Here is an 18,770-nt window from a genome sequence, read left to right on the forward strand (position 1 = left end):
TCGGACCTCTACCCTTCCCCGTTCAGCTGCATCAGCGAGACACTGCAAACGAACCCAGCGGATGCAGGTCCTACGGCTGAACGACTTCAGAGGGCCCGACCCCCCCTTTCCCGTGGGAACCCTTCCCCCACAGGGCAGGGAGGGCCGGGAGAACAAAACCCCCCCGCCGCCGCCTCCGTCACCGCTTGGCAAACGCTGGTTTTCCCCGTCTCTCCCTGACCGAGCTGTAATCTAACATGTCTGCTGCTGCTTACTTCCTCCTTCCTACCCCAGCGCCGCCGAGGGCATCGGCAAGGCACAGGGAGCGGGTCCTTACGTCAAAGGGTTAGCTGCAGGATCAGCAAGGAGGAGCAGTACCAGGATGCATTATCTTGTGTAGGCCCTACACAGACACAGGCCTCTCCACAACAGCCAGAAAAAACAAGGCGGCACGATACCGAGCGGTGGAGCCAGGCGAAGGAGGCAGAAAACACCTAGGCGAGCCCAGGCCGCTGCTATCGGATACCACATCACGCTCATGAGCGGAGATCCACCACGCTCTGCCAGAGGCTCCTCCCGAACCCGACCGCTCCAGCGGCGGGGAACCTCTCGAACCCCTTTGCGGCTGAGTCTTACGGCAGGTCGTGCTTGGCAGCAGTCTCAGCCGGGGGAAGGAGGCAGGCAGGGAGACGGGCTGCTGCGCTGGGTTGGATTTCAACCCATCACAGAAGCCTGGAAATTTCCTAAGAAATTCTGTTCTCAAGCGCTCTTGCTGGCAGGACCCCCGACCCGCCCCGGCGCGGTGCCCGTGGCCCAGCAGGGTTGCCCAGCTCCCGTCCCGCGGCAGGCGGGGGCACGAGCCCGCAGAGCCGCTTGGCGAGGCCCCGTCGATGCTCCGGTGGCTCCTCGGGGCAGAGACCCTCGGCGCTGCAATCTCGCACGGCGGCCGCAACGCCGACCCGCCAGCCCGCAGCGGAGGGAAAGGGGAGGACGAGCGAAACCGACGGGGGATCGACTTACCCTGATCTCATTGCGGCGGATCTCCACGTCACAAACCGAGTGTCCCTGGTGGGCCCCGCTGTAGTAGCAGCAGAACTGGCACACGGCCACTTGCTCGGCTTCGCAGTGGTACAGGCGGTAGGCATTGTGCTGGGGGCAGCTCCAGGCCCGCACGTCGTCCGCCTCCACCAGGAGGTGCCCACGGGCCGTGGAGGGCTGCTGCAGGTGGGTCTGGACGTGGGACTGGCAGCACGGGGCCTCGCACCTCAAGCAGATCTTCTGGGCCGGCAGCGGGGGGCCGCGGCGGCAAAAGACGCAATGCAAGACGGAGGGGGGCTTCTCCAGGTTGAGGGAGTTGAACTTTTCCACGATGTTGGTCAGCTTCAAGTTCTTCTCCAGGTTGGGCTTCTGGTTGTACGCCTGGTTGCACTCGGGGCACCGCACCAAGCCCGACTCCTTGGCCCAAGCCTCCCCGATGCAGCCCCGGCAGAAGTTGTGCTTACAAGGAAGCTGGACCGGCTCCACAAAGACATGCAGGCAAATGGGGCAGATGAGCTCCTCTTCGAAACAGTTCTTCCAATTCTCGGCCATTTCTGCTGGCAGGATCTGGCGACTTTCCCCCCTTTTAATCTTTCAGTTTGGTCTACAGATGGAGACCGGGGTCTTTTCTCCCTGCAACAGGAAGTCTCAGGGTGAATCGCTGTTTCTTCCCCCCCCCCCCAACCACCCTCCTTTAGTGCGCATAATAAATAAAAACCGCAGCAGATTTTAAAATTAAGAATAAAATAAACCACAGAGCAGCATTCTAGGAATCCCAGAAAAGAGAACACATCTATGTCATTTCATTAAAAAAAAAAAAAAGACATAATATTCTAGGATTTACAACCCAAAGTCTTAGCAACCCTTAAAAGCAATTTGTTTCTTCTGATCCCAGAAGGTGAATCGAAACTTACCAAAGGTTGAAAAAAATCCATACAAAATCCAGTAGCAGAGTCCAAGTTCCATATAAACCTCCTAAATTTAGCGTTCCGGATTTGATTTTTCTTTTCTTAGGTTTGCAACTGACATTCAATATTTTAAAGGGACTTTTGTCCCTTACCAACCCGGCTAACAGCTGAGAGAACAGACTCGCTCAGATTTTTTCTTTTTTTTTTTTTTAATTTCTCCTCCCTTTCTCCCTGATGGGAGTTCAGAATTAGAGTCTTTTAAAGGAAACAGATCAAAGGGTTAAGATCCAAAATGGGAAAAGGAGGAAGATTAAAAAAAATAATAATAGCAACGATGACGGTGATGAAAAACTGAATTCTCTCTCAACAGCCCCGAAGATTTGCTTCTAACCCGACAAGAGTGGAAAAAAAAAAAAAGAAAAAAAGGGGGGGGGAGACAAAACAGAAGATAAAACGGGAAGAATAAAACCTCTCGCCCGCTTCAAAATTGTGAGGTCTTGAATGGGAGAGCTCAGAGGGAAGACAGGCCAATCATTCAGACGAAATTCCAGCCCTGAGCCCAAAGCAACCCTCCCAATCCCTTCCTCCGTTCATAAATAGGAATGAAAAAGGAAAATGGGTTTCGCCAAGGGAGGGAGGGAGCAAGGGAGGGAGGGAGTGGGGGGGGGGTGGAAAGGAAGAGAATTTAAATCCTATGAACCAAAAAAATCAACCTGCTCTAAATTCTCAGGAGGGGTTGGGTCCTCTTCAGGAGGAAAAATAACAACAACAAGAAAAAGGTATTAAAAAAAAAAAAAAGAAAAAAAAATCCGATCTAGTCTAGTTTCATTGCAGATCTGGAGAGATCCCGATCGGAGAGCAGGAGAAGACGACCCCAAAGAGAAACAATGAGCTAAAAGCAGCGGCTGAGGGTGCCGGGCAGGGCAGCGCCGGGCAGGGCAGCGCCGGGCAGGGCAGCGCCGGGCAGGGCAGCGCCGGGCAGGGCAGCGCCGGGCAGGGCAGCGCCGGGCAGGCAGGCGAGCGCGCCCGGCTCCGGCTCCGGCTCCGGCTCCGGCGGCGGCGGGACGGTGCGCGGCTGCCCGGGCCCCTCCGGCCGCCCCGAGACGCGCGATGCCGGCGGAGCCGAGTCAGTCCTCAGCCATTTTGAGCTGCGCCCTATTAGCCAGCGGAGACGGGAGAGAAACGCCAAAAAAAAAAAAAAAAAAGCGGTGGCGGTGCCGGGGGAAGGGGAAGGGGGGCGGTCACGGGCGGGCAGCCCGCCGCCGCCGCTCGCTGCCGGTGCCGCTGCGCGGGGGCTCAGGGCGCCGCGGGGCCGGGCCGGGCGCGGGGGCTGCGCTGCCCTCGGGGCCGCCGCATCAGGGCCGGGCCGGGCACCCCGCGCCCGCCGCACCGCCCGCCATGTCGGGCTCGCCGCGGGCGCCCACCGCCGGCCGGGGCCGCTCGCCCGCCGCCCCCGCCAGGGGCAGGAGGAGGCGGAGGCCGCGGGGGGGGGGGACGACGGGTCCGCCCCGAGCGGCGCCTCGGAGCGGGAGGGGGGGGGCGAAGCGGAAGCGGCGCCTCGGGGAGCGGCTCGGGCGGGGGGGGGGGGGAACCGGCGGGGCTCAGCGGCGCCGCGGGGGGGCGAGCCGGGGCGGAGCGGCCATGAGGGCTCAAGCGGGGCCGCCACGCGGCGGCCGGAGCGGAGCGGAGCGGAGGGAGCGGCGGCGCGCTGGGGCCGCTGCGCGGCGCTGGGTCCCGCCGGGCGCTGCCGCCGCCGCCGCCGCCGCCTCGAGCCGCCCGGAGCTGCGCGGCGCCGCGCTGCGCTGCGCTCCGGCCCGGCCCCGCCCCCGCGCCGCGTCACGCGCGCCGCGCCCCGACATGAAACGGCGCCGCCTTAAAGCGGCCGCGCCCGCCGCGGTGGGGCCCACCAGGCGGTGCTCGGCCCGGCCCGGCCCGGCTCGGCTCGGCCTGGCTGCCTTGTGCTGCCGCCTGCCGCGGTTTGGAGGTGGGAGCGGTCCCCCACCGCTCTTCCCGCCCCCTTCGTCCCTGCAGGCTGCTCAGGGCTCCTGCCACTGCTGCGCTGAGCTGCGCGTCCTCAGCGCCGCCTGGCACCCCCACGCTGCCCGCCCGCCACGGAGAGCAGGGCGCAGCAGCTTTGCTGGCGACCCCGAAGGCCGCCCGGGGTTTTCCAGGCAGCGCTGTGTTCTGCTTCCACCGTACGGTCTTGTACCCCCGTATTAAAAAAAGGGGGCCGCTTCTCCAAAAATTGCACCGTTTGGCTCCCAGCCATAAGGTTTAATTTCTGTTTGAGTGCCGGCTTTTGTTTTCTTCAGGCGAAGCACGAGCGGGCACGTGGGTCGGGCTCTGCGCTAAGCCCGGCCGCGGCCCGGGCCCCGGTGGGGCGGTGCGTGGGGCGGCCGAAGCCGGGGGCGCCCCTCTGCCCACTGCCGCCGCAGGGCGCTTTCCGTGCCTGTCCCGCAGGGTCCTCTGAAAACCAGCTGCCCCCCCGGCCCCCGGCACCGCCTGAGCCTGGGGTCTCCTCCGTGTCCCCGGCCGAGGGCACAGAGGGGTCTCCGTTAGCGGCTCCCACCCAATGTGGGCACACCGCCTCTCCCGCCGCTGCCAAACGTGCCGGGCCGCCGGCAACGCAACACGGCGCTGATGCGCCTCCGTTTCCCGCCGGGCGGGGGGGTGCCAAGGCAGGGCGCGGGAAACCCCCAAAACGGAGCGTTCGGATCAAAATAAACCGCTCGGGCGCGCCAGGGCCGCCGGCCCCCCTTCCCGCTCCCTGGGCCTCTGCGAGGGCAGGCGGGTCACCCTCCGCGTTGGGAGGACAAAACTCGGTGTTTTCGAGGCCGCTCAGACGGACACGAGGACGAAACTGTTTTTGCCGCTGGGAGACTCCGAGAGACGGGAGCCAACCGGCCGTCGCCGGCCGAAACCCGCAAACGCAACCTCGCGCCGGCCTGCTGCTTTCGCTCCCTCGCACTGGGGGACAGAGAGCGGTGAAGGAGCGTTGCCGACTCCGCGTTGCACCGCTGCGCCGGGCAGGACGTTAACGGGGTCACTAGGAGCTTAAAAACCTTGGAGAAAGGGCAGCTACAACCCCCAGCTGCTTTTTAGCATCCAGAAGTGCAGTGCGCAAAGCAGGCAAGAGCCTAAGAGGAAGGAAAGGCCCAAGGAGGAGGAGGAGGAGGAAACCTCCTGCAGATATTTCCACCTGGGTTCTCCTGGCGGCCTCGCAGGCTTCAGACCGCGGGGTGCAGCAGGGTGAAGAGATGGGAAGTCCTACACCAAAGCTCTTTGGCATGGTGGGTGCCGCGCTCTCCTCCAGGATCCGGCCCCGTCCCCAGGTCCCCGCCCCAGCGCCGAGACCCAGTTCGCCCAGGAGATCCAGCGCCGTCTCTGCAGGTCGGTGCCCTGCAGCGGGGAGCGGGACGGGGCGCAGCGGTGCCGGGGCTGGGACCGGGGCGGGCGGCCCTCGCGGGACCGCTCGGGCGCTCGTGGCCGGGGGCTGGCGCTGAGCGGGCGTTTCCTGGTGGCCAAAGGGACCCGTCCCCAGGCTTCGCGCCGGGAAGAGAGCGGTGGCCGAGCCCGGCCTGGCTGATGACGTCCAGGACCTGCCTCTGCTTTCCCAGGCAGATTGGAGCGATATTTAATCAGCCCGCAGATGTGCAGAAACTATGTTTGCTATTTAGGGCCGCGGACCCTACTGAGCTGACTGGAGAATGAAGTTGTTGGCACAGATTTACGGAGTGACGGGCCGTTAAAGCGACAGCCGCCCTGCCCGCCGCCATCCCCTCCCCGCCTGGCGCCCCGGGGTGCCGGCACCGAACCCCCTTCCTTCGCCACCTATCGGGAGCCCTCCAAAAATGACAGAAAGTGGTGAACTTCTTGGGTTGGTCATAACCCAATGAAACCCAACCAGCTGGGGAAAAGCGATCGCCACTTTTCTACCCCCCTTCCATGAGAGCTGCTTATTGAGAGGTGGAAACAGCCCCCATCCCTGTGCCATGGGGAGTCATATGTTAAAGGCTTTGGCTGAAGTTTTAAGACTGGCTTGAAGGATTTAATGGGCTCACAGGGCGGCAATACCCTGGTTTGCAGCACCAAATCCACCTGCTGGTGGCCATCCCTGGGAACGTTCCCTGCCGGCGTGGAAAAGGAAGGAAACAACCCCACAGAGACCGGCCACGGGCTCCCCGGGCGGCAGTTTGGAGCCCCCAGCAGGTCCTGGGTATCTTGCTGGCACACGTCGCTCAGGCACGGCCACCCCCGCGCGCCCCACAGCAGCATCACCCTGGGTTGCTGAGTGACCACATCTGGGGTTCAGTGGCCACATTTGGGGTTGGGCGACCACATCTGGGGCTGAGCAGCCAAATCTGGGGTTGGGCGACGAAATCTGGGGTTGCGCAGCTGCATCTGAGGTTGGGCGACCAAATCTGGGGTTGGGCGACCAAATCTGAGGCTGAGCAGCCAAATCTGGGGTTGAGCAGCTGCATCTGGGGTTGGATGACCAACTCTGGGGTTGAGCAACCACATCTGGGGTTGGGTGACCACATCTGGGGCTGAGCAGCCAGATCTGGGGTTGAGCGGCCAAATCTGGGGTTGAGCAGCTGCATCTGGGGTTGGATGACCAACTCGGGGGTTGAGCAACCACATCTGGGGTTGGGTGACCACATCTGGGGCCGAGCAGCCAGATCTGGGGTTGAGCGGCCAAATCTGGGGTTGAGCAGCTGCATCTGGGGTTGGATGACCACATCTGGGGTTGGGTGACCACATCTGGGGCCGAGCAGCCAGATCTGGGGTGGAGCGGCCTCATCTGGGGTTGAGCTTCTACATCTGGGCTTGGGCGACCAAATCTGGGGTGGAGCGAGCACATCTGGTGTTGAGCGAGCCACATCTGGGGTGGGGCGGCCAGGCTGCCTTGGTGCCAGCGGTGGTGGGGACGAGGCTGGTGGGCTGGCAGCCCCGGGCGGCCGCGGCGGTTCCCCCGCCTGGTGGGGTTTTCTTTCTGTGCGCAAGCCTGCGAGCAGCTGCCCTGCCGGCGTGACTCATTTCCTGCTCCTGTGTCACATTCTGGTCAGGCCAGTTCGGCGAAGGCTTTCCTGCCGCGCGCGCGCCCCTGCGCGTGCACGCGCCCCTGCGCTCGCTTTTCCTCCCTCTCTCCCCCAGCGCGGAGGGCCGGGGGGTGCCTTCGCTCAACCCCTGGCAGGATGAGGCAGGATTTGCAGGAAACTGCGTCAACGCCACGGGACCCTAAAAGACAAAAAAAAAAAAGAAAAAAAAAAGCCAAACAAAAAAACCCTCGGACAATTTTCTTCTTTTCTTTTTGGGAGCGCGAGGGAGGCTGGCGGCCAGCCGGGCTCCTCCTCTCTTCCCGGCCGGGGCAGCCGCTTCCCCCGCGCCGCTGGGAGAAAAGCTGTGAAAGTTTGGTGGACGGCAGGGGGAAGAAAAAAAAAAAGGCAGATCTGTCCCGTTTTGCCCTGTGCTGCGAGTCGGGCAGGCGCTGCCGCAGCGGGGCTGCCAGCGGGACGCGCTTAACAGGGCGTTGCGCGAGCGCCCGAGAGCCCATCGCTTTGCCTTTGCCAAGCGCGGGATTTGCCTGGCGCGTCGCGGCAGCCACCTCGGGCAGGCGCTAGGAGCAGCCCGTCCGCCTTCGCGGGGCCGGCGCGGGGGGATGTCCCGAAAGGAGATGTTCGACGGCCCTGCGGGCCGGCAGAGCCCCGGGAAGTCGCCGCAGCGCGGTGGGACGCCTGCGTGCCGGCCGGTGCCGCCGCTCCGGGAAGGGCAACGGGCTGCCCGGGGAGCGACCTGCTGCGGCGGCTGCCCGGCCCCGGCCCCGGCCCCGCTATCGCGGCGCCGGCAGACAAGGCCCGTTAGGGGCATTTCTCCGCGTGGGCCTCGGTGCGACGGCGAGGCCGGTGCGGCGGGGCAGCCGCAGCGTCCCCGAACTCGCCGGGTCCGCCGTGCCCCGCAGCCACGGTTAGCCTTTAACCACCCCGACCGGCGCCCGGAGGGGGGAAATTCTCTGTTAACGTGGAAAAGAGTCATACTTTATGTTTGGTCCCACTTATGGCTTATAAATGATTACTGCATGTTTTAATAAATGGTTAATCAAGTGTTAGAGTCCAAACAAGCTGATGGGTTGCTTATTACCGTGGTTTATAACCTTTTATGAATGCCTTCTGTCGATGTACTTATAAACATCCATACCACGTACTTCTCGTGTCTTGACATGTTGGTCACATCTGTTCGAAGTTTGTTAACTCTTGAGCTGCTCGCTAACGGCAGCCTAATAGGGATCCCGGCATTTATCTGTATGAACGCGCGCAGCTCGGCCAACACACGCCGTCGGGAGGAGCCGGGGCGCCGCGGGCCTCGCCGCGCCGGCCCCGGGTCACGCGCGGCGCCGTCCCCGCCGTCCCCGCCGTCCCTGCGCGTCCCCGGCGCGCCGAGCCCACGACGGAGGCCGGCAGCGCGGCGGCGGCGGCGGGGGGAACCGGCCTTTCCCGTTCCAAACAAGCCAGAAACATCCAAATCAGAAATAAATCGGCAGTGGGGTTGGGGCCGGTGCGCGCGGGCGGGCGCGCGTGCCTTCGCCACTAGGACAAACAATCAAGGGAAGTAGGTGGTAGAGTCTTCACCTCTAGAAGTCGTCAAACCAGGACAGGATGTCTTGCTGGAACGCACGCTCCCATCAAAAACACAAGTTATTGGGCTCGACACAAGAGTAATTGGGTGAAATTCTCTGGCCCGCAAACACAGGAGGTCAAACGAGATGATTTAATGGTCTCTTCTGGCCTGAACAGCCACAGAAACATCCTTGGCCGCAGCTTTTAGTTCTGCATCCGAAGCCCCCTCGCGTCACGCCGCAAATAACGTGCTGAAGCTCCCAATCAGCTGAATAACAAGAAAACAATTTCAAACCAAAGCGTGCCCGAAATCTCCTTTTAAGGCAAAGACTGGGCTCCCCAGCGCTGCTCGCGCTCCCGCTGCGGCGCGGCGGCTGCGGTTCCCGCGGGCAGGCTGCCGCGCAGGACGCCGCCGTCCCCCCGCGCGGGGGGGGCTCCCGGCTCGTCGGCACGTCCCTCCGCATGGGATCCCCCCCCAACCCCCTTTTTTGAAGGGGTGAATTCAGTCTCTCGCCTAACGACGCCTCGTGGCTGCGGTCGGGAGCGGTGGTGCGACGGGGAGGTCGCGGTTCCCGGGCCGGCGGCGGCCGCTCGGCGCCCCCGCGGTGCCGCTCGGCGCGGCGAAAACCGTCCAGCTGAAAAAGGAGCCGGCAGCATCCGGCATCGCTGCTGCCCCTCGAGGGCTGCGTGTCCCCCCCCTCCATGATCACTATGGCATTTTCCAAAGCCGCTTCTGCTTTTCCCTGCCTTTTCCGACTTTCTCTGGCCGGGCTCCCGCCGCCAGGGCCGGGCAAGCGGCGCGACGCGGCGCGCGGGAAGGGCAGGAGCGGCGGCCGGACGCTGCTTAGCGGCTGGGAGAAGCCGGAGCCCCGTCGCCCGTCGCGCCCCTCAGGTGCGCCCTGCCGCCGGTCCAGCCTCCCGGCCGCCGCTCTTCGTTTTCCAGCTGGGAGACGAGCCGCAGGCCTCCCCTGCCCTCCCTCCGCACGGTTAAAAAAGAAAAAAATAAAGAAATAAAGAGAAATAAACAAACAAATCCGTTCCCTCCCCCGCTTGGCGTCTGCTCGCAGCCCTTCCGTTATTAGTTAGAGAAGCTGCCGGCGTTATTAGCAGCAAGCCGCTCCTAACGAAGTTCAGCGCCGCGCACGCAGGAGGGGCTCCCAGCCGCCGCTTTTCGGAAACCTCCCTCCAATCCCCTGCCCGAAGGGAAAGCTCTCGGCCGGGGCAGAGGCAGGACGCCGCCGGGCGAGCGATGGGGCCGCGCCGGGGGGATCTCTGCCCCGAGGGGACCCGTTCCCCCCCGCCGCGGCCGGGACACGGCAGCCGCCTCCTGCCTCCCGGGCTCTTCCTCTGCCGGCCGGCTCGAGGGGGTTCGCAGTCGGGAAGAGGCGAACTGGGAAGAGGCGGATGCCCCCGGACACCTCGGCCGTGCCGAAACGCGGCGAGCGCGGAGGGAAGCCGATGGAAAGCGGGGCCGCGTCCCCTTTGGCACGGCGATTACCCGCCCCCTTGTTAGAAGAGGACGGTTCAGACCCCCATCTTCAGAAGCGGCCCTCGCGGCAAGCCTTTCGGCTGCCCGCTTCCCGTTACGTTTGGGGAGGGCCCGGACGACCGCTCGCCTGGAGCGAGAGGCAAAGCTGCCCGAGCTGGCTTCCCGCTCCTCGCACGTCCCTTCCCTTCCCTCTCGCCCGTCCCCCGCGCGCTGCCAGCTCCCTTCCCCCAGCTCCCTATTCCACCCTTCCTCTCGCTGACCTTAAAGGAATTTATTACTGAGGAGTGTAAAAAGATTACTGCAAAATTGTTCTGCGTTACTGGGAAATCATTGCAACATTAGCTCAGTAATATTTTTTCCTAAGTGTTTGCTGTGTCTCTCCTCGGACATACCGGGTCTCGGCGCGCGCATGCACGCACACCCCCGCAGTTCCCGCTCAAGCCAAGAGGCGCTTGGCAGAGGACGGCGGCTCACAACCTGACCGTGCCGTCACCCCGCGCCGCGCCGGGACGGAGGGCTTGCCACCCCGCCGCCACCTCCTCCTCCTCCTCCGAGCTGCCAGCGCAACCGCACGCGCCCGCCCTCGCTCCCTACCTGCCTCCTCCGAACGGCGCAGAAAAGAAGGGAGCAGACGGCACGGTCCAGTCCCGCTGCGGAGCCGGGACCAGCTGTCCTGCTGAGGGTGTTTTGGGGGGTAAGGATGATCCCTACCGCTTCCACCCCGGAGGTCTTCGCGGCAGACCCCGCTTGCAACGGGGCCGGGCTGAGAAAACGCCGGTGCGAAGCTGCTGCGGAGAGGGGGCTCGCGCTGGCGCTGGCACGGCAGGCGGCGGGCCGGCCGGCCCCCGCGTCGCCCGCTCCAGCCCTCGCCCCCCAGACGGCCGCACAGAAGGACACGGGCAATTATGCAAATACGTTTAATGCATTTAGAATACACGGGAGGAAAAAAACGTTTAGCGATTCACAAAAATATTACAAAAGTCACGTGCAGGCGAAACGCACCCAGCACTGCAATAACAATGTAAGAATTTACATTAGAAACTAATATAAAATATTTAAAAACCTCTGCTAGTTTAGCTTTCCATTTGTTTTTTGTCTTTTATTAATAATAAAAAAAAAAGGCGGGGGGAGGGAAGAAAGGCCATCTACAAGGTACCGACACACCGGCGGCAGAAACGCAGGCTCCTTCCAGACCAACTCCGTAGCGTCCTTGGACTCCCGGGAGGAAACGACCACGCGCTCGCAGACCGCACACACTCGCACACGCACGCAGATCAACTACAGAAATGTTCCCCGCCGAGCTGCCAGCTGCAAGCGCAGCCCGGGGGCCAGGGTGAGGGGCGCCCCTGCTCACCTCGGCTCCCCCCCAGCACACCCAGAAAACCGTCCTTTGCTCGAGGTCATGCCGAAATCCTCCAAAACACTAGACAATTAAGTGTCCGCAACGACCAGCAAAATCGCCATCCCGCCTGAAGCGTCTCTGTTACGAAGAGCCTTCGTGGAGGCATCATCCAGAGCCTGCGCTGGATGACGGGCAGGGTTTTGAAGGGCTAAAATCCCTTCTTCGGCTTGGGAGCGTCCCCACGGCTAAGCGTCCCTTGGAGCCACCTCTGAGGGGAGCCGGGCCACGGGGTTGGCAGGGGCTGGGTGTGAGAGCCCGGGGGCAGTGGGACGAAGTCCTGCCTTGGGGCCGCGGCTGCTCGCCAGCCCCTGGCAGGGAGCTGTTTGGTTCCCCCAAGCTCTAAGTTGCCGCTTCAAGGAAAGCCAAAAGACAAGAAGAAGAGGGCGCCCGGCTCCCAGCCTGCCATCGGTCATCGCCCGGCCGCCACGGCCGTCGACGCTCACTTGCCCTTCCTCTGTCCCCAGCGGCTTTCGCAGCCCGTTTGATGCTCCAGGAGAGTAGGGCAGAGGCGCCCGTGGGCCTGCCCCTCACCGCCTGCCCCGCGCAGTCCCCCTGCGCACATCCTGCCCGCTGCACTGCCAACAGACGCCGCCGCGTTCAGGTAGGAGCTGCGGCGCCGGTCCGGTGCCTCCCACCCGCGCTGCCCGGGCAGGCGCGTGCCTCCGGAGCGGCACTTTCGCTGCCGCCGGGCCCCCGGGAGAGGAACAAAGGGACCATTTTGATCTCCAGCCTGGCCACGAGAGAAGAGAGAGGGCGAGAGAAAAGAGCAGCGTTTGCACAACAGAACAATCGGCAGGAAATTTTCCTCCAGCTTTTTTTTTTTTTCTGCTTCTTCTTCTCTCTCTCTCTTCCTCTTTCCAAAGAGGGGAGACGCAGCGTTACAACCGTTCACAAACAACAACGCGCCAAAGAGCTCGCCGGCAGCGTCCGCCGCGCGCGGCCGTTCCCGCGATGACGTAACCCTCGCCGCAGCACAAGTTGAACCCTGCCGTGATCTTTCGGTGAGGGAAAGGGAACGGGCCGCTCACGGCAGACCTGAAACGATGCTGCGGAGCTAACGTGCCGCTTGCTACGATTTTACGGCCCGTGAGCAACGCCAGGGCAAACAGAGTCGCAGTGCAAACGAAGGGGTGGCGAGGTACGTTACCCAGCAGGTTCCCTGCCTGAGAGAGGCAGGTCAACGCAGGGCTGAGTTTAAAACACATTTGCGGCCTCGGGCTTATTCTCCGTTTGAAATCTTGGAATTGTGTCGAATAGAAGCTTTTCTGTATTTTCTTCTAAAAAGAGAACAAGCAGGCACGGGACAAGAGACAAATGTTACAAAAATAGTAAGTTGCTACAGAGGTCAGTTAAAAACTGCAGCGCTCCCAGAGACCTACATTCAGCTTTTTAAAACCTCGGGACATAAACCCCAGTGGCAAACGTGCATTTTGAGATTGTTTCTGATACGGTGTGGCCCCTGCGCAAGCGTGCTTTTATCGGCAGGGGCAGATGCGCGGAAAGGGATTCTCCGTTGCTTGAATACTCAGCTGCCCTTGTAGTTTCACTCGAAGGAGAAATAAGGCACAATATATACTCTAAACGGAGGGCAATCAAGCACAGGGACGAGCCTCCGGGACGGGGTGGAAGGGGACGCCTCTCGCTGCTGGCAGGGGGACCCCTGCCTCGCCTGGAGGCAACGCCACAGGGAGCTCGGGTCCAAGGACTTTGCGTGGCGGAGCTGCCGGGCGCAAGGCCGTGCCCCGCGCAACGGGCAGCTCAGGCTCACGGGTCTCCTCTGGCCTGAAGGTCCGTGGGTCTCTTCTCCCCACCTGACATGAGGTTGCCTTGCCCCCGCCAGATACAAGCCTGCAAAGCGGGTCATGGACTCTAGACGCCTACCTAGGGAGAGGGAAGGGTCATCAGGGCAGATGAACAGATGAGCAGCCGAGACCCCTCTTCCCAGGCAGACTTTCCTTCCAGCAAGCAGTCCCGAGGAACATGCTGCTAGGCAGACGTGTTTTTCAGCGCAACATCTGAGAAAGGTTTTTGTGAGGGGCTGGGGACCATTGGACGGAGCAGCGGACGGCAGAGGAGCGAGAGCAGCGCCGACTCCCCTCGCAGCGCCGGAAGGTGTGCGCTGCCCCGAACAAACCCGAGCTGCGGAGGCAGGAGGGAGGCTGCTCACCCACTCCCCCACCAAAGAGTCTGCTCCCTCCAAGCCAAGCATTGCTTTCAACTGTTTTTTTTAAAGCTACACCCCCTAAACATTTTGACTGGTCTCAACTGAAAAACAACAAAACCGCCACTTCTTCAAAGACCATCCGATGACCCGATGGTGTCATTTGAAAAGCCATGCAAGAGCAACAGAGTATTTGAAGTGAAAGGCTTCACAACATCATTTCAAATCTCTGCTGGCAAATCTGTGTACAGTAAAACCAATATACCACCATCCTCAAAGACATTATACACAGCAGGCACCACCTCTCTAAGCCACTGAAAATATCACCGTAGGTCACACCAGCTGCAACGCTGACTGCTCTGCTCAGATCATAGGCTGCATACTTTAATGTGAAACTGTACTTTCTTTCTCCCCTTTTTTAATCAGGTCTTGAGAGGGAAAGTAGTGCTGGCTTTGGGGATTTCTCTTGTTTCATCGCTGCAGTCCCATGTTGGATTTTCAAGGCATTGTAGGTCTGCTCTAATGCTCTTCATCTTTGGAAATATCCCTGTCTATCTGCATCATGAGACTTCTGTGGGAGAGAGAAAAGCAGTACCCACTTCTTTGAAACTGTCATTTATATCCAGATCACAGTCTTTAGCCAACAGGTTTTGGTTTCATGTAATCCTGCTTCAGATCTTCTACCCAATCTAGAAAAAATCAGCACCCATGGAGTTACCATCTCAGCAGGTTTGGGCTAGAAAACTACTGTGGAATTTGCAACCACTGACGCATCTCCCTTTTTAAAACTTATTTGCTCACTAAAATATATAGGTTTCTTTTCTACCTCCTTCACACACAGGCATGCCCCATTGCCCCAGGAGGAAAACATCCAAACTCAAGATCTCACTCACTTGCAAGCCTTTGGCATGATTGCAAACTTTAAGTGAATCAGGGGAAGGGAGGCTCTCTTGGTCCAGAGTTCTTTACAATACTGAATAACATGCATCTTTTCTTATTCTTAGATAACTGTTGAGAGGCAGCAACACGACCTTGGCGCTTACGGGTTGACTTTCACCGGTTTCTCTCTTATAGTTGGTCTAACAATAAGACAGTGTTTTCTATTTTAGCAGTTTTTTGTCTAGAATTTTTCCACTTAACTAAATAGGAAGATTTCATTTCCTTCCCCTCAAACCAATTGTTTTCTGGCTACCAGCAAAGATCTGTGAGAAAGTGTCTCAGAAACAGAGATTTCTGGCATGCCACCTGTTCATAACTCAAATACACAGAACTATATATAAATACATGACATGGAACAAAAATACACACACACACAAGGATCCTGGGTGGATTTTCAGATGCGTTCAGCGTGCTCCCTCCGAAGTCAATGAAAACCCAACCCAGAACATCTGATGAGAGTAAATATGGTGAGGAAAACATACACATAAGAAAGGCAGAGCTGGAGCACAAGCCAGCGTGGAGGAGGTGCTTCCCCTGTACAGAGCGCTGCCTCCCCGCTGCGAAGGCTCAGAGAGTCTGAGGTTCACAGGGCAGGAGGTCCTAAGCTTTCCAGATGTGTGTCAGGGCTCAGAGAAGCTCTGATAGACTTCTCCCTGCCCCGTGCTGATCTCTGCAGGAACAGCAACAATTGACCTTCCAAATGTCCCTTCTCCACTAAGATGTGGATTTTGAGCTTCTTTTAATGAGAGCTAGCATCTGGAAACAAGGAAGCGCAGCCAGCGTTGTGGCACCAGGCCAGCTCTGTTGCAGGCACCCCCAGCAAGCTCGTGCGAGAGCAGTCCACGGGCTACTGTTTGCAGATGGCTCTGGGTAAAAATCCTACTCGTTGCCCTTTTCCTGACTGACACAAATGGCCATGTGTTCATTATCCTGGCGATGGGACACTCGGGCACGTCGTTTTTGAAGCTGGACTGGTAAATTTTCCTGCTGTTTTCTAGCCCACACTGGCCCTTGGGTATGCATCTACAGTGCAGAAGAGACAGCACATGCTTAGCGCTAACCAGGACAGTGGAAACTGGCCAAGAGATCCGATGGATGAATACAGTCTGCCACAGCACAGAAATCACTCCGGCTGGCACACTGCAGATATCTGAAAGTTTTTGCTCTTTCGCAGCAGGATTTTAAGATGATCCTGTGAGTTCAGACAAAATGACAAACTCATTTACATGCAAATTGCTTCCGTAGCTTTGCAGAAAGGAAGGTTCTGCCGAGCAATGTTGGACCCTGCATTTGGCCTGCCTTAAATTATAACATAACAATTATAATAATACAAATACTACTTTGTACACAAAGCACGCCCTCCCCTGCAAATCCTGGCATGCTTCGGTAGGTCCTACAGCCCTCTAGTCAATAATCACCCTCTCTGTACGGAGAGACATTGAGTGACCTGCCTGAGGCCACAGAGGAATTCTGTAGCAAGTCCAAGGAAAGCTTTGTGGCTCCTAGCTCTGCTTCTTGACCAACATTAACCAGCCCCAAATATATGCAAAAAACATCAAAGTCGACTGTGCCAGGAAGAAATCAAATCAGAAAACAAACAGAAAACCGACCCTGGGGTACTGGGAGGCCCCTTGGACTTTGCTGTTTCATCGGGGAAGTTAAGTGTTAAAAGCTTTGTTATACCTGTGTTAAGATCACATGGCTGTTGTGCATAAACCGGGAAGAAAAAACGGCCAAGTTAGCTTGTAGGCAGAAAGGGGTGGAAGAGAAGCTGCACCTCCCCGCCAAGGAGTGAAGAGTTGCCACCAAAAGGCAATGAGCAGGGAAAGGCTTGGGGAATATGCATCAGAAACAAGCCTGCAACAGCAGCAGGGGGCAATGCCTGTGGCAGTTTGCTTCAGCGTATCCACAAGGGCTCGCGTCTCGGCACAGAGACGCAGCCTGCAGGGGACACGGTCCTCTGCACACCATGTTTTACTCCAAGGAGGAGGCCACAGGGATCTAGGAGGAGGGGGACGCATCAAACCAATTTTTATGCTTTACAGTCCAAACCCTGCTGAGAAGAGGGATACCAGCCGCAAAGAGCCAACACAGCAAGACCGAAGGGGAAAATGGAGCTGTGCTAGGGCACTACGCTGCTGGAACAGGGAGGAGAGTTGGCTTTACTGAGGCTGAGACTCCTCTGTGCCGTGCCAGGGCAGTGGAGATCTCCGTTTCATATGCTTTTAAGCAGCCCCCTGGATCCTGCAGAGCTGCTGAGGTTTTCCCTGTGAACAAATGGTCCTTTCTAGCTTCTCAAATTCTGTACAATAGCAAGGAAAAAATACTTGACAGTATCTCTTTAAAGATAAACACACTGTAAACAGGAGATCTCCCCCGCCCCGGTAGCCTTCTTCCTCCTGCTTGTGCAAAACCAGAGGTTGCGACCTTCCCTGGGGTTCAGGCGCAAGGACAGGATGCGCGAGAATAAAGTTGCCTCTGTTTGCAGCGATACCATAGCTAATAGCACCAAGACCAACACTTAAAACATGCCTAATTTGAGGGCAGGGAGGATCTGAGTTTGTTTTTCTTGACTGAACTAGAAAGTTCATCTTTAAATCTGTTCAGCTTCAAGCATGTGAGCTTTTGGCCTCCTTTAAACAGGGGAAATACCATTCCGTTTCTGAAAAGCAAAAAAAAATAGCACATGGAAGAACAGTTCTGCAGTCAGTAAAAGTTTGGCTAACAAAAGGACTCGAGAGTCACGTAAAGAACATTTAATCCATGGATTATAGGCTCGCACCTGGCAGAATGCATGTGTAAATACAGGCGCGCAGAGCGCCTGCCTACACCCTGGGCTAAGGCAGAGGGGAGTTCTGTAGCTAGGAGAGAGAAAGGATTCCTACTACTAATTTTCATAGTTAAATATTTCTCACTCGCACTCACACATATGCAGGCTGTTCCCAGAGAGCTCAGCCCTGGGAAGGATAAAGGAAAGGGCTCAGTTCGGTCTGGGCTGGTGCTGAGTAGCTCCTCTTCTGTTTGCAGTGGTTGTGCAGCAAACTCTTTCATTTGCAGGCAGAGTTTTTACTGCATTAATTATCCTGTGAGTCACTGGGTAATGGACAGTAACTTGGCTCTCCCAGTTGTTAGGAGGGTGTAATTCAGCTCTAATGCAGCGGGTTGTCGAACACAGCATCTGGCAAGATGGAGACTTTCAGTTTCTTTTCAGGCCAGCTGTACTCCTTTGGAAGTTTAAACTGTAAGATGATAAAGAGAACCAGTTAATGTATATCACTGCAACCTAACCCACAGAAAAACAAAGTCATCGCAAAGGCAGGCAGCCCTCTGTTATTATTTTTTTTTAAAACAAGAGGCCACTAAGAAAACATTTCCCCATCAGTATGTTTTGGACAGCAGTGGACATTAGATAATGTGGTCTGTGCCTCAGCTGCCAAAGTAAAGTTCTGAGATTTCGGCCCCAGCATTGTTTATTTCATCAGATGGATTCTGGAGGGTGACTGCTCCCATCACCACTTCCCCTCCCCGATCTCACTGAAAATTTGCAACACAAGTATCTCCCCCTCCCACTTGACCATGTCCGTTTCCTTTCAGCTACCCCCTGGCCCCAAGAGCCCCCCGTTCGCTTTAGAGAGAGGATTATGGCAGCTTTAAAATTCTTCCCCTTGCACGGCGGGGTGCAGGCGAGACAGTGTGCTTCTGCAAAGGTGAAAGAATCGCAATGGTGTGCAAATGGCCATCAGCTCCAGGAGGGCAAATTGTGCTGCCCTGGCCGGGGAGAGGCAGCATGCCTGAAGAGCGCTGCCGCTCAGAGCCCTACCCACCTCTGCTACAAAGGCTTCGTGGAGCGCCTCTACAATGCCTTGTATTCACACAGGCACTCAGCTGCTCAGGCTGTTTTGCAAACATTGATTGAAGCACATGGAGCAGAGATTTTTGCCCCAGTCTGGTTTACACAGCACTGTCTCTGGCAAATGTTTCCCGAACAATGCAAGCAAGTACACTGGTCCCACTAGCCCTGATGTTGCTCCAGGACACACCGCCTTCGGCTGGGAAGTCACCCCACCATCTCTGACCCCAAAGAGGACTGCCTGGGGACAGAGGTCCAAGAAGCCCTTGCCATCCCCTGTCACAAACACATCTGACCAGGGCTCGTGCATCCATGCAGACCTCTCAGAAACAGCTTTGTCAGGGGGAGGGGGAAAAAGGAGGAACCGAACCATCGCAGAGAGGAACACCA

The 18,770-nt window shown here is 58.5% G+C and overlaps 2 protein-coding genes across 4 annotated transcripts in view; both read right to left on the reverse strand.

Moving 5' to 3' along the window:
* Nucleotides 1-3,008, reverse strand: part of TRIM8 (tripartite motif containing 8) — a 38,879-nt gene extending 35,871 nt beyond the window's left edge. For both annotated transcript variants that reach the window (XM_068949789.1, XM_068949788.1), the window contains exons 1-2: nucleotides 1,932-3,008; nucleotides 1,000-1,650 (exon numbers count right to left, since the gene is read on the reverse strand). In XM_068949789.1, coding sequence (XP_068805890.1) covers nucleotides 1,000-1,569 — 570 coding nt within the window. In that variant the 5' untranslated portion in view covers nucleotides 1,570-1,650; nucleotides 1,932-3,008. The remainder of the gene's footprint in view (nucleotides 1-999; nucleotides 1,651-1,931) is intronic.
* A 7,921-nt stretch (nucleotides 3,009-10,929) lies between these two features.
* The window catches only part of SUFU (SUFU negative regulator of hedgehog signaling), a 102,495-nt gene continuing 94,654 nt past the window's right edge, over nucleotides 10,930-18,770 (reverse strand). For both annotated transcript variants that reach the window (XM_068949791.1, XM_068949790.1), the window contains exon 12: nucleotides 10,930-17,769. In XM_068949791.1, the coding sequence (XP_068805892.1) occupies nucleotides 17,680-17,769 (90 nt within the window). In that variant the 3' untranslated portion in view covers nucleotides 10,930-17,679. The remainder of the gene's footprint in view (nucleotides 17,770-18,770) is intronic.

This window comes from Struthio camelus, chromosome 7 (genome assembly GCF_040807025.1).
Source record: "Struthio camelus isolate bStrCam1 chromosome 7, bStrCam1.hap1, whole genome shotgun sequence".
NCBI classification, from domain to species: Eukaryota; Metazoa; Chordata; class Aves; order Struthioniformes; family Struthionidae; genus Struthio; species Struthio camelus.